This window comes from Ctenopharyngodon idella, chromosome 2 (genome assembly GCF_019924925.1).
Source record: "Ctenopharyngodon idella isolate HZGC_01 chromosome 2, HZGC01, whole genome shotgun sequence".
NCBI lineage: Eukaryota > Metazoa > Chordata > Actinopteri > Cypriniformes > Xenocyprididae > Ctenopharyngodon > Ctenopharyngodon idella.
Genome location: NC_067221.1, coordinates 39,795,393 through 39,811,094, shown reverse-complemented (window position 1 = coordinate 39,811,094; position 15,702 = coordinate 39,795,393). Strand labels below are relative to the sequence as shown.

The 15,702-nt window shown below is 36.8% G+C and overlaps 1 protein-coding gene across 1 annotated transcript in view; it reads right to left on the bottom strand.

Moving 5' to 3' along the window:
* LOC127522808 (CUGBP Elav-like family member 5) overlaps positions 1-15,139 on the bottom strand; it is a 183,699-nt gene extending 168,560 nt beyond the window's left edge. Inside the window, exon 1 of the mRNA XM_051913114.1 lies at positions 14,559-15,139. Coding sequence (XP_051769074.1) covers positions 14,559-14,925 — 367 coding nt within the window. The 5' untranslated portion in view covers positions 14,926-15,139. The remainder of the gene's footprint in view (positions 1-14,558) is intronic.
* Between the last annotated feature and the right edge of the window lie 563 nt (positions 15,140-15,702).

Here is a 15,702-nt window from a genome sequence, read left to right as displayed (position 1 = left end):
TGAACGTTACGCTTCCATGCTGCCATTTATCACACTGACTCTCTGCACAGGTAAACACAGTTGGAAACTGGATTTTTACATGTTCTGAAGAAAACATGCATGATGTTTGCCTGTGCGAAACTTGCTAGGGTGTTCTGGGTGGTTGCCAGGGTGTTGCTATGCTGTTGCCAAGGTGTTCTGTGTGTTCTTAACATGTTGCTATGGCGTTCTAGGTGGCTCAAGTCAAAAGATTCAAAAATAATTATATTCTGATCGCTAATAAAGCTAAGCAATAGTAATTGTGACTTTGAAAAATGAATGTCATTACAACCATTTTGTCATAAGAGACAACACAACACACATACGCCACGTTTATAGTATAAAGTAGATTTTGAACTGAGTTACAGTGTTTTGGCTGCCCTGACCTTGTAACCTCAGCTCAGTGCCTCTGCTCCCAAAAGAGCCACTAACAATGACTGTCAGCCGCTGTGATCAGACATCAGTCACGTTTGTCATTCTGTGCACTCTCTCACTTTCTCATCGTTGGTGTAAGCGATGTAGCCACAATAGATTTTAAGTATGTAAAAAAAATTTTTGCACCCCATAGCAAAGTAAGGATATGATGTCTACACTCTTAGGTTCAATACAGAATCTTAAAGGGTTCTGTCAGGCAATCCATTAAACATCAAAGTATTATGCAATTATTTATGACATTTCTCCTTACTGGCATAAAACATTCTTTAAAACTGAGTCAAGAACCCTATAGGATCCTCTATAAAACCCTACTGAACCTGTGTGTGGTTTCTTTTTATACTATACTATATAATTTTGAACAGTGTTGTTGTTAACTAAAACTAAAACTTTGTCTTCATTAAAACCATTTTTGTTCATTGAAATAAAACTTTAAACATTCGAAATACTTAAAGGGTTAGTTCACCCAAAAATGAAAATTCTGTCATTAATTACTCACGCTCATGCCGTTTTACACCCGTAAGACCTTTGTTGATCTTCGAAACACAAACTGAGATATTTTTGTTGAAATCTGATGGCTTCGTGAGGCCTACATAGGGAGCAATGACATTTCCTCTCTTAAGATCCATAAGGTACTAAAAACATATTTAAATCAGTTCATGTGAGTACAGTGGTTCAATATTAATATTATAAAGAGACGAGAATATTTTTGGTGCGCCAAAAAAAACAAAATAACGAATTATTTAGTGATGGTTGATTTCAAAACACTGCTTCAGGAAGATTCGGAGCGTTATGAATCAGCGTGTCGAATCATGATTCAGATCGCGTGTCAAACCGCCAAACTGCTGAAATCACGTGACTTTGGCGCTCTGAACTGCAGATTCGACACGCTGATTCATTATGCTCCGAAGCTTCAGGAAGCAATGTTTTAAAATCGGCCATCACTATATAAGTCGTTATTTTGTTTTTTTTGCCGCACCAAAAATATTCTCGTCGCTTTATAATATTAATATTGAACCACTGTACTCACATGAACTATTTTAAATATGCTTTTAGGACATTAATGGATCTTGAGAGAGGAAATATCATTGCTCCCTATGTAGGCCTCACGGAGCCATCGGATTTAAACAAAAATATCTCAATTTGCGGTCCGAAGATTAACGAAGGTCTTACGGGTGTGGAACGGCATGAGCATGAGTAATAAATGACAGAATTTTCATTTTTGGGTGAACTAACCCTTTAAACTCAAACAAATAGTTTAAGTTGAAGCACTAAAATTAGTAAACCTAAAACTTAAAAATAAATTAAAGCTAAAAAGAAGAAAAAATCTAAAATTGGTGAAATCGCATGACAAAATTAATAGACTTAAGATAAAATTAAAATGAAAAAAGTAAACATAAAAACAAAAAGCTAATTAAAAATAGTAATAAATAATATAATAGTAAACGAATAATACTAAAATAACACTGAATTTTGGATTTTTGCTTAACAACCTTAGAGTGGTAAGTCTGTATAGAAAAGTAGGGTGAAAACAGGTCCTTTGAGTTGAAATGAATGGTAGGTTTGTCCCAAATTACCTGAATTTACCCTATATATGCATATTTTGCCTAGCAATCAACTTTATTAGGGAGATTTTCAATAGTATTTTGAAACCTTGAATAATCTATATTCTGTCTTGCAAGTTAGCTTTGTGCTAATCAGAAAGAGCAAAAAATAATGTTAAAAAAATAATTAAAACTATGTTAAGAGACTCATTCCTTTCTATTCAGCTTCTTTTACAATTCTTCATATTCACATTCAGCCTTTCCCGAACATTAAGACATGCATAAATTAATTATATTCTGAATTAAAACTATTGCATTGGCCCTTGGAGTCGGCTCTCGAAGATCAGAGAAAGGAATGGACAGGAATAATAAAGCAGTTAGTGATCTGGAGCGGCCCAGCCTGTTCGCGTTCCCGTCCATTGTTCTGATATTTTCACAGCTCCAGTAGAATTGGTTTGTAATGATTGCCGTTATAGGAGCAGTAGTCTAGCGTAACCTGTAAACCTTAATTAAACCAGTCACATTCAGATGGACCCAAACCAACCCTCTGAGCGAAGCCACGTGTCCAGAGAGCGCAGACCACCTCATGTAGAACTAATCACACACACACACACACACACACAAACACACACACACACACACACACAGGGAATGACGTTTATAGAGAGCAAAGAGCGTAACAGCTCTCATACGTATTTGTGTTGTCCACCTGTGTCCATTCGACAAGAATATCATGCTAATACATGAACACTTGCACAGCATGAAGACAACAAACACACTCTATAAATCAACACAATCTCATTAGCAGCTCACCCATGCCAGAACCGATTAGGAAGGTTGTAAAACTAATTTTAAAGACCCCATAAATTGTTTCGACATGCACACTTTACTTCCCTGCATTGACGTACAGTATTATCTGTTGAAACAGGAATGTTGAGCTGCCTGGAACATATTCAAAACACTTTACAATAAGATCCCATTAGTTAACTTTAGATAATGCATTAACTAACATTAAAGGGTTAGTTCACCCAAAAATGAAAATAATGTCATTTATTACTCACCCTCATGTCGTTCCACACCCGTAATACCTTCGGTTATCTTCAGAACACAAATTAAGATATTTTTGATGAAATCCGATGGCTCAGTGAGGCCTCTATAGACAGCAATGTCACTGAACTTCTCAAGTTCCATAAAGGTACTAAAAACATATTTAAAACAGTTCATGTGAGTTCAGTGGCATTTTGACACGTGATCTGAATCAATTGAAACAAAAGATTCGAAGCATTGTTTTGAAATCAGCGATCACTAGACATTGTTGAAAAGTCGATATTTTGTTTTTTTGGCACACAAAAAGTTTTCTCGTCGCTTTATATTATTAAGATTGAACCACTGAACTCACATGAACTGTTTTAAATATGTTTTTAGTACCTTTATGAATCTTGAGAAGTTCAGTGACATTGCTGTCTATTGAGGCCTCACTGAGCCATCGGATTTCATCAACAATATCTTAATTTGAGTTCTGAAGATGAACGAAGGTCTTACGGGTGTGGAACGACATGAGGGTGAGTAATAAATGACATTATTTTCATTTTTGGGTGAACTAACCCTTTAATTAACAATGAGCAATACATTTGTTGCATTATTTATTAATCTTTGTTAACGTTATTAATAAAAAATAACTGTTCATTGTTAGTTCATGATAGCTCAGGTCCATTAAATAATATTTGATTTAAATAATGTAAGCCTATTACTAAATGTTAACATTAACTAAGATTAATAAATGCTTTAGAAGTAGTCGTCATTAGTTCACATTAACTATTACATAGTTCTGGCATTAACTCTAGATGGCGCGGGCTGATTGGTCTAACTCATTTTGCAGCGATGACATCATTATCTACATAGCACAGCTGATTGGTTGTTGTTGCATAAGCGGCCAATGAGCTGCGGCTCAACTTTCAACAAATACCGGTAATGTTTACTGTTTGCGAAAACAAATGTCTGTCTTTGTAAATTTTCATCAGAATGCAATAACTTGCTCAGTTCATGAAATGGATGACATCACCGAAACGTCTTATTTTTCAAAGGCTCCCATTGAACCACCTGTAAAGTCACTTTTCACAACCTAACAAATTCCTGGGATAAAATCAAGTCCCACATTTTTTCCCCTCTTTTAGTGTCTGAACAAAGTCTCTTCTGCTCACCAAGGCTGCATTTATTTGATCAAAAATACAGTAAAAACAGTAATATTGTGAAATATTATTACAATTTAAAATAACACTTTTCTATTTGAATATATGTTAAAATGTAATTTATTCCTGTGATTCAAAGCTGAATTTTCAGCATCATTACTCCAGTCTTCAGTGTCACATGATCCTTCCGAAATCATTCTAATATGCTGATTTGCTGCTCAAGAAACATTTATTATTATTATTATTATCATTGTTGAAAACAGTTGTTCTTCTTCATATGTTTTCTGGAAACCATGATGATCCTATTTTAATCAGAAATATGTCTTGTTACTGAAGTAAAATAGATCACAAATGGCATTTCAGGTTAATGTTAATTAGGGGTGGGCGATATGACCAAAATCTGAGTAATTTTATTTCAAGTTAACGATATATATCACAATATAGTTATTACTGCTTTAAATAAGGTTTTTATGATATCAAAATGTCTGATACCATTGAAATTTCATAATTCTTATCACCATTTTCAAAATCACAAAAAAACTAATAGTAGCCTAAGTATAAAAAAAACCCTCAAGCTTACTTAAGACAACCAGTGATAAAGAAAGAAACTGATTACAAGCATATAGGAAAAAACTCCAATAGAACAAAAACACAAACGTTCACTTAAGACATAAACGACTGTGTTTACTTGAAACGAAATGGTTACTTTGACACAAGTGTATTTAACGATTCAAGCCCAATTAGACAGCAAAAAGAACTCATTTCAGTACTCACACGCTCTATGAGCAGCGGCTTCATATGAGCACATCTCTAAGACAGGCTCAGAAACCATCTCTCAGACAGCGATACATATAGCAAAATGAGTTGTCTTTCACTGCTTACTGCACTTAAATGGTTTAAAATCACTTGTTTTTAAACAGCAATGCTTAAAAACACATTCAAATGATACGCTTTCATGGCCACGCAGCACAGCAACGTCACGTGACGTACCCGCAACAGAGACGATAGTCCAAAATCTCTACCGGTTGACAAATTTCTACCATGTCTAACCATATATCGGCCACCCCTAATGTTAATGTAAAGTGTTAATGGTAATGCAAAACAGGCAATCAACGCTGTGATTCGGGACAGTACGCAACAACTACAGCGCTAACAAAAAGAACACAGTGTTTGGCTTTATACACCAGAGGATTACACGCTGGCTAATTTAAGATAGAGAAAGAAAATTGGATTCAGGCAGTGTTATTCTGTGCATGTGGTATCTGTGTTGTATCAAGCTCGGATCAATACATTCTGGGAGTAGAAAATGATAGTTATCTCCTTATCATTTTCCATTAAAATCCTCTTTTGATAACATTTCATCACAGGCTGGTGGGAAGGGATGTGAAAAGCGAGAGAGAAGGAAAGAAAATGATAGGGAGATGGGGCAACAGGGAGATAGAGAGAAAGAGAAAGGTTTTTGTAGCCCCATAAAAACAACTTTATCTCCTCTGTTTGCCCCCAAACGCTCCAAAAGCAGGCCGCACTGGATTATGGTCTATAAATTATATTAAAATCTCTCCGTTGTGGTAATTTCATTTTCACCCCTAAAATAAATCTCGGCCCAGGAAATACAAAGCACTGGATGCCAAAGAGCTTTTGGACACCGTTAAATATAGCCACAGAGGTTATTTCTGAATTAAACTACTCTATTGGCAATTATTCATGTGTGTTTTAACTCAACTTGACTTCATTACGTCCGAACGACTTGGGCGTAAAACAGCTTTAGGGCTGGAATAAATTTAGACGAGTGGCAGTCATTTTTAGCCAAAATCTAGTTTGTTAGTGGTTTGTTCCTATGCAAAACTATGTTTTATCATCAGACCATCATAAATCTAAGTGCTTAGCACACCTCAACAAGACACATGATTTGAAGAATCATTCATGGACATGCAGGGTGCACAACATGCTGAAGTTTAATATTTAGTGTATATCATTCAACACATTAGCAACTGCATCTCATTACTTGTCTGAAGCATAATGGACTGTCCACACAGAGATCATAAAAACACCTACAGTTTTTCCACAAGCTCAGAAATGTGGTCCTCTAACGTGTTTTTTTTTTTTTTTTTTAATCTACACATGTTGGAAAGGCAATGAAATGCGTTTCCAAAACGACACTCCATTACCCTTACATTAAATAGCCATTACATTATATGGCTTTATCTTTCAAGTATATATAGCTTGTCTGTCCAAAAATGTAATTGTGACATAAGTCGAGTTCGGCCTTCTTTTCGCTGAACTGTCTTAATGGCCTTTCACATAAATTGTACACATATATGTGTTGTGACTAAACAAACATACTGAGCACACATTTACTAGAATTTCATGCTTTTTCAATTAACATTGGCTGTTGAAAGATTTCTAACTTCTGTTATCTGAATAAATAGCACCTGATACATCTGATATATGGTCTATTGCTAAAATAGTTTGAACACTTAAAGTTCAAACTATTTTATCTTTGAATCCACTGACTTTTCAAAGCACAGCCAATAATTGGCGAATAATTTGCATGATGTGTCATTGTATGGGCGGTACTGGCACAAAAATACAACAAGATATAAGAGGAACTGAATAGTGAAATTAATTAAATGAAATTAGTTTGTTTCACTTAAATAATAATGAAAGTTAATTGTACTTAATAGAAAAAAGTTGCATGAACTCAAAATTTCATTGTAGTAAGCTGAACTTAATATGATTGAGTTGAGTTACAGCAGATTTCTAATTCCCAGCATGCTTTGCGTCAGATTGTATAAATAAATGTTGAAATTAAGTGTTAATTTGTGTGTTTTTGCACAAGATTAACATATGGAGGCATAAGTTAGTGTTTTATGTTGTGTTATGTTGGGATTTAGAGGGGATTCGGATATGTTAGTTTTGTAGGGTTACCATTGTGGTGAAGAGTAGAGTCTGTGGTTAGGTTGAGGATGGGCTGCAAAACATTTAAAACCACATATACTGTATGTTGTTTCATTACATATATGCAAGTATATATTCACATTCTCTGTTATAATAGCATGTGTTATTTGCTATCTAACATTTAACCAAGATCTAAATGTGATGTTTATGTAAATGAACTGTATGTAATTAACATTATGATGAGTGGGGTGAGGCTGAGAACTGTGAAAGCGAAGGGATACCGGTGACGGGATTGTTAATGAGAGACACCTGTGCACCACACTGGCCTTGCTCCACTTCCACGGCTCTCAGCCTCGCCCCGCTTGTCACAAAAAAAAATTTAAGTTCTACCAACTTAAAAAAATGAGTTTGTTTACTTAAATGTTTTGATGTAATAAGTTTCCTCAAATGTTTGGAGTATTCTGAACTAAATTGAGTTTTACAGTGTACCTGTGCATATCTAGATACAACTTTATGACAATGTCAAATGCACATTAGCTATGTTTCCATCCAAAGTTAGAAATTTAACTTATGCACAAAATTGGAATATCGCATAAAATATTTGCGAATAAAGCACTGTTTCCATCCAGTGAGTCGACAAGAACAAAATCATTACTTCTTGATAAACTGGCGTTAAATACCACTAAGAAAATTAGGAGAAACCACTGTATATAATAATTTTTGTATAAAATAAATTACTTGCACCTGCTTGTCATCCTGCTTTCGGAGGATGATGCCTGCTGTTTGGGAACGCAGTCATGTAAGACTGGGAGGGAATTATACCGATCCACTTTGACGTCAGAATTTGCTTAGGTGTTTCAGAATGACCAGAAGAGCATTTCAGATGCTATGCAATGAGTTTGGTCCACTGGATAGTCCAGTTATGCCGTCACATCGCAAGTCATGTCTTTTTTGTTGTGCATCGAGGCATTTATTTGGTAAATGTGTTTCCATCATAGTTTATGCGCATGTTTTCTTATCGGATAAAATATTTATCCGACTCAATTGAGTGCATACGTTTTTTAAAAACTTATGTGCATATTAGCGTTTCCATCCAGCATTTTTTTATGAGATATCCCAAAATGCCCATTAAAATAGGTGGATGGAAACATAGCTATTGAGAGAATCATCATATTATAGTCAGTGATCATCATACTACAGTATACACATTAAATATTCAATGCAAATTAATACAGTAATTGGTCAAATCACCCTAACATGACACTATCTGCAGCAATTTTCATGTGTAGATCATTAGAAAGCACCATTACATTTGACATTACTCTTCCATAAGGAAAACTTAATGCACATTACAGTATTCACATGCACTAAAGACATTCACATCCGCTTGAAAGAGCTCAACATGTAAGGTTACCTTAATAACAAAAAGATGTCTTAAAAATAAAGGATAAAGAGTTCTATACTTCTGTAGATGGAACTTTTTACATCCTACAAACAACTTTTTATCCTCTAATTCTTTAGAAAACCATCTATGTACTGGTGCTTTAAAGAGCCCCAAACCATCTGAAGATCTGAAGGACCTGTAATGTAAAATCAAGAACCATATAGCAACTCAAGAACCCTATACAGCTAAAAATGGTTCTTGATAAGAAGAGGCTTTGATACTGAACCCATCAACCACTGAATAAACTTGTTTTTAACAATGTACTTCAGATTTTGAAGATGAAATGTAGCTATCAAACGCATTATACTGTATAAAATAAAAATATGCAGAGATAGAAAGAGCTAGATAGAGAGAATCATGACTAATAGTATAGCCTGAAGGTTACCATTACCCTTAATTTCCTTCTCAACAAAACCAATAGTCACTATAACATATTTCATAATCTGACATCATGTTAAATAGTAATTACCTCAATGTTTCACCTTGCATTGAGTGTGGACGTTAGTTTAAATAACAAGCTTTTGCACACCTACTCGGACGGCACAATCCAGGCATTTATTGACAACTCTGATTAAACATGTGCATGTGAGCGCAGGTCAAAGGGAAGCCTGTAAACCCGCTGCTACTGATGATTAATGTTTACCGCTGTGGCTGTTTGTCTAACTGATGCACACACACAAATACATAACCACTCTCTTCTAAAAACTCGTTGATTTCAATTGAGTTCACTGTTATCATGTTGCTAAGCTAACAAAATGATATTCAATAAGTGTAAAAATAAATAGCACAAACAAATATTGGTTAAAACAGTCTCTTTTTAAATACACTGAACTGTTTTTATGGTCTGCCATCTTGGATTGATTGTCATAACGCATTCTGAGATTGCTGTAAGGGTGCATGTGATTCTGCCTTAAAATTTGGTATCTTAGATGGCAGAATAATCATGTCTACAACAATTTAAAGCATTATGGCTAGTAAAAACCCCAACAGCATTTGCATCATCCTGATGATGCTTTAAAATGTTGCTTATGTAGAAAGAAAAAGAGTCACTGTGAAATGAAAATTCACCCACTTTCTGTTCCCAAGTTACAAGCGAAAGTTGCCTGAAAATAACGCTCGTCTAGGGGACCACCATTTTGAATCGCGCCCGGAGGTTTTTGGCAAATATCTCCACAAAAACGAAGCAGATTGTCCTGAAATTTGAACCATGTATAGATCTTGACGAGACGGTTCACACGAGGGTTTGGGAGTTCTGGACTTTTTTTCCTGCAAAAATTTGAAAAGTCATATTTCTGCCCCCCCCTAGTTACATGACCCTGTAACCAGGCTCGTTGGAAAGGAAATTTAGGGTTCAAATTTCAAGGGGATCCATGGAGGAGTTCCGGAGTTATGGCCCGGTTAAGTTCGCCCAGCCTACCCGGGGTGGGTGCACCCTTCCCGGTGTAATTCAGGGACCGGTGACCAACTGTCCCTAGGAGAGCAGACCCAATCTCAGAGGTTCAGTCAGACCTCCATTCTCTCCGTCCTCCTTCCCCATCCCAGGAAGGTGGCTCATTCCCGGGCAAAGTCAGATCCATTTGCCCTCTCTGGAAGTTGTTCTCCAGTGCAGATCTCCACTCCACAGGCCATCACGGTGTTGGGAGAGGAGGTGGAGGGCTCTCCCTGGACCGTCACGAGGCCCACTCAGAGTCCTCTGGGTAGGCATAGAATTCAAATTTGGCCGCGATGGATCACTGGAAGTCTCGACTTAGAGTTTTTGAGCTCTCTAGGTCTCTGCGGTCTAGGGGCTCAATGGCTTATGCTGAAGCCACCCAGGGCTCACCCTGGGTGGGGTAAAAATTCTAATTTGACCATGATGGATCACTGGAAGTCTGGACTCTGAGATTTTGAGCTCCCTGGATCTCTGAGGTCCAGGGGCTCAATGGCTGATGCCTTTTTTTGAGGGTCAAATAAATGTTGTTCACGAGCAGCCAATGAAAACCATAGGCTGGCATTATGCAAATTTGTTACAAACCTACGTAGGTTCATGCAGGAAGTGAAACTGGAATTACTGGTGACTTGTTCGGCAGTTCAGAATCAATTCTTTCTTTTAGGAGACAATAACTTTATTGGTTGTGCACATTCACAAACAGCTACATTACACATTGCATGAAAGGTAATATTCGAAAAAGCATATTAGGGACACTTTAAAACCCCTTGCAAGCTAAGTTTCATCTGCCACTTCTGAGTGCAATGCCCACATCTCAACATCCAATAAACGTGTGATGCATAAAATCAAGTCCCTGTTCTACATTTTTTTCTTTTTGATAGTCCATTCAACTCAAATATGCCACAATAAGAAAAGATCTGTTGCTACCAGTTTCATTTAAACCAGCCTAAAGAGGTTATCTGGTCTCCCAGTGCAGCCAAGCTGACTTGTATGGTCTGTTTTGCTGGTTTTCAGGTACCTGTCAGCAACCAGCATAAACCAGTTAAGGCCAGTGAACCACCGTAGGCTAGCTTTTCTCAGCAGTGTTGTGAAAAAGAGTAATTGAAATGTGCATCTAATGCTGTTTTCCATTGATTTCACCCTCAGCCTATTGTGGCAGGTCTTGCACACTCATAAACCACATTTCATAGCAGTAATTTAATGTCAATGTAAATGATAATCTAACAGCACTGTACTAATAACGTCCCACTGAGACAGCAGTCAACAGAGAGTGAGTGTGTGTGCGTGTGTGAGTGTGACAGGCCTCCTACGCTGATTCATCCTCCCTCTCGCACCCTCCTATGGGCATAAACCATTATTCATTTGTGCGGTGTGTGTGTGAGCATGTGTGTGCCTCTGAGCGTGACAGAAAAGGGAATATTTCGAGCAGAGGAAGGGAGGGGGCACGCAGATACTCACAGAGGAGTATGTTGCTTTAAATGGGTTTTCAAGTTCAATTAACATGACGGTTTTAATGAATTAGAGGACTAAGTTTTCTTTCCCTAATAAATGAAATAATCACAGAAAACCTGGGCAAGAAACGGTCTGTTTAAAATGCATATGAAACATATTACATCCCTCTAGCACTGCTCTCAAATCAAATTAGAGCTCAGTTCAGTCAAGTGAGATGACCTGCGTAAGACTAAAGAGAAATCGAGGAATATTTTCAGAACTAACACTATTCTAAGCTTTACAAAAATACAGGAATATATATATTACATATGATACAATATATATTCAGTATTGCTCCTTATAAGAAATAAAAATAAAAAATTAGATCTCTTTAAGATTTAATTTCTATGGAAGCTTATTTCTGCCACTAAATGAAAAATAAAAAAGGTAATTGCGACTTTTTATCTCACAATTCTGACTTTTTTTCTCAGAATTGCGAGATTTAAACTTGCAATTACAATTGTTATAAAGTAAGAATTGGGAAATATAAAGTTGCAATTCTGACTTTTTTTCTTGCAATTGCAAGTTTTTATCATGCAATTCTCACTTTATAACTCACAATTCTGACTTTTTTTCTCAGAATTGTGAGTTTATATCTCGCAATTCTGACTTTATAACATGCAATTGCGAGTTATGTTAGAATTATGAGATACAAACTCGTAATTCTGAGAAAAAAACGTCAGTCTTTTTTCCATACAATTGGACATTATAACACGCAATTGCGAGTTTATATTACACAATTCTGAGGAAAAAAGTCAGAATTGTGAGATTTAAACTCGCAATTGCGAGTTATAAAGTCATAATTGTGTGATATAAAGTCAGAAGTGCGAGTTTGTGAGTATGAATTTTCTCGTAATTGCGAGTTTATATCATGCAATTCTGACTTTATAACTCGCAATTGCGAGTTTATATCTCACAATTCTGAGAAAAAAAGTCAGAATTGTAAGATATAAACTCGCAATTGCGAGAAAAACAGTCAGAATTGTGAGATAAAAAGTCGCAATTACCTTTTTTTATTTTATTTAATGGAGGAAACAAGCTTACGTACATTTCTTTCTCCAAGATGAAGTTAAATGCAAAATAAAATATTTGATTTATTTCAATCCTTAAAAAAAAAAAGACCCCAGGAATATTACACGTGCCTCATCTAGAATTTCGGAAGAGATCTCAATATAAACTCAAACATTTCTTCCACAATCAAATGATCTGAGATGCTTACCACATTCATTTTATAACTCTGTACTCTTACTATATGGCAACTATTGACTCTTTTGTCCCTTGATTTGACTATGTGCAATTTGGCAACTTGACTGAGTATAAAAAGAGATCTCTAAACAATATAACTTTATCTTCTGGCCTACACTCTTAAAAGTAAAGGTTCTTTATTGGCACTGATGGTTCTATGACGAACCTTAAAAATCCATGGAACCCACTACAGTTTCTTTATAGTGAAAAAAGGTTCTTTCGATTATTAAACACCAAGAAAAAAATGGTCTTTCCCTGAAAGGTTCTTTGGGAAACCAAATAATGGTTCTTCTATGGCATCGCTGTGAAAACCCCTTTTTGGAACCTATATTTTTAAGAATGCAAAAAAAATCATTACATGGATCCATAACAAGCCACCTACTTCTTGAAGCATCATGTCCTAATTCCTCTTGCCGCATTCATTTGGACGAGACTTTGTTTGGGAGTTTGGAAAAAAATAATGCATGCATGCTCAAATGAAATGCTCAAATGACAAACAAAGGAGCACAGAACCTTCTGGGGGTTTGTGATTTCTTTAAATGCATAAATTAACATGTAATGCAAGGTTCACATTTTGCTGTGAATGAGAAACATCACACCAAATGTTTCGTTTCACATGGCACACTGGGAGTTCTTAGTATGCATCATCTGCGCGCAAAGCGGGGCTGCCCTACTTCTGCGAGCACACACGAAAATATGAGATGATACACAAGTGGGAGTGACCACAGTACATCCAGCATCTTTTTTATTGTCATGACACTGAACACAGGGTGAACACAAGCAGAAAAACACAATGCATTAGTGTACTGCATGAAAAATAGACCATGTTACTCTCAAAGAGAAATCTATCAAGAATAGATGAGTCTGAATGACATCTGACAGCATGCATTGATGGAAATCAGTTGCAGTCATACTGTAATGTGGGACACAAATATGAGCGATATAAATATTTTAAGTAAACAATCATGTTTTTCTATTACATATCTTATATTGCATAATAAATGTTAACCAGCTGCACGGGGTGAACCAGCACAAAAACACAACGCATCATGAGAAATAGACCATGTTACACTAAAAAGAGTGATAGAGATAGGTTTGAATGACATCTGACAACATGCTCTGATGAAAATCAGTTGCAATTGTACTGACTGTGCTTAAAAAATACTGTGAAGGGAGGGTAATGAGGGGAAAATGTGGCTTGGACAAGAATACACAGTGTGGATAATGAATAAATTATGCACAATAAAAATTTTATCATGATATTTTAAGTAAACTTTAAACTATGTCACTCAAAAAGGTGAGCTGTAGATTAGAATAACATCTAACAGCATGGAAATCAGTTGCAATCTGACTGTGGTTCAGTATTACATAAAGGAGTACAATGAGTTAAAATATAAAGACAGGGATAGGCTACACACAGTGTGTAAAGAACAAATGTGCATGCAACTGAACCAATCTGATGCTTATAAAGTCATAAACAGTAATGTGAAAGCCTATGTTTTCAATCACATATCTAATATTTCATAAGATTGGTTAACCAGGTGAGCAAATATGAAATCACAATGCATCAGAGTACTGGATGAAAATTAGACTATGTCTGATTTCCATGAATGCATGCTGTCAGATGTCAATCACTTGCAATCGTACTGACTGTTATACGCGAGACCAGAATGAGTGAAAAATAAGACTACAGAACAATATACGCTCTGCGCGTAAAGAATAAATATGCGCAACAGAAGGAAATTCATGTTTACAGCGTTAAACAGTAACGAGTAAACATATTTTCCAAGCACATACCTCGTAATGCATCATATAAAAGGTTACCCATGTGGCCAAAGCCCTCAACACCCATTCAAAAGCATCATTACCTTTGTGCATGCCGGTGTAACGGTCCTTGAGGACAGTCAGTTCGTGGATCTTTCCAAACTGTTCGAAAAGAGGCTTCAGGTCCTTCTCCTCCAGGTTGCGCGGGATCTGTCCTATAAAGAGCTTGATGGCATCCTGGTCTTTCATGGTGCCGTTGTCGGGGTGGATGGAGATGGGCTCTGAGCCGTTCATGGGCTTGGGGTAGGTGATGTGCGCGTACTGGGGCTGGTGCGGGATCAGGAGCAGTGGTGCCGCTGCCTGGCTCGGTACCGCCCCCGGTCCGGTGAGGAGCAGGCTGGCGTGGGCAGGCTGAGGATGCTGCTGAGGATGCTGCTGCCTCCTCGCTTCAGTCTGGGTGAATCTAGCCATTCTGCGCGCGGCGGAGAGCGCGATAATAATAACAACATACACACGCACGCACACGCGCCGGGAGAGAGTACGCGCTCAGCTGGAAACGAGACGCTCGCTTTCTATTCGAAACATGTCAAGCTCGCGCCCCTCGCACCTGGGAGGAGGAGGGAGGAGGAGGAGATGAGAGCAGAGCGCGGTCACGACTCACATGCGCGGCCCCGTAGCGCCATCTGCCGACCAATACTCAACTGCACGGGTAGATAGATAGATAGATAGATAGATAGATAGATAGATAGATAGATAGATAGATAGATAGATAGATAGATAGATAGATCTCCTATTTAAAATAAGTGGATTTGAATTCCATAAAACTATTCCAGAACTATTTTTGTTAATATTTTGAGTTTGATTTCATTTTATTATTTTCTGTTTTCATTTAATTTTTAGTTAAAGTTTAAGTAATTGTGTTGTGTGTTTTTGACATTTTTAATAGGCTAGTTTTCACAGAAATTACATCTAGCCAACAGAATCATAAAGTTTATCATAGCCTACACTTTTTTAGTATCTTACACAGACAATGTAGGCTTATGTTTCCCAAATAAGATCATACAAACTGGCAATAACAAATCAACTGAACAGCAGTTTCATGGCATCTGTTATGAAGTCAGTACATTTTGGTTTATTTATTAAAAATGCTGTTTAGTTAAATTGTATGACTAGGCCAATATATTTAGATAGCTTATCAACTGGGGATAAATTAAGGGACCTTTTTTCTAAACAAAATAATTTGTAAAA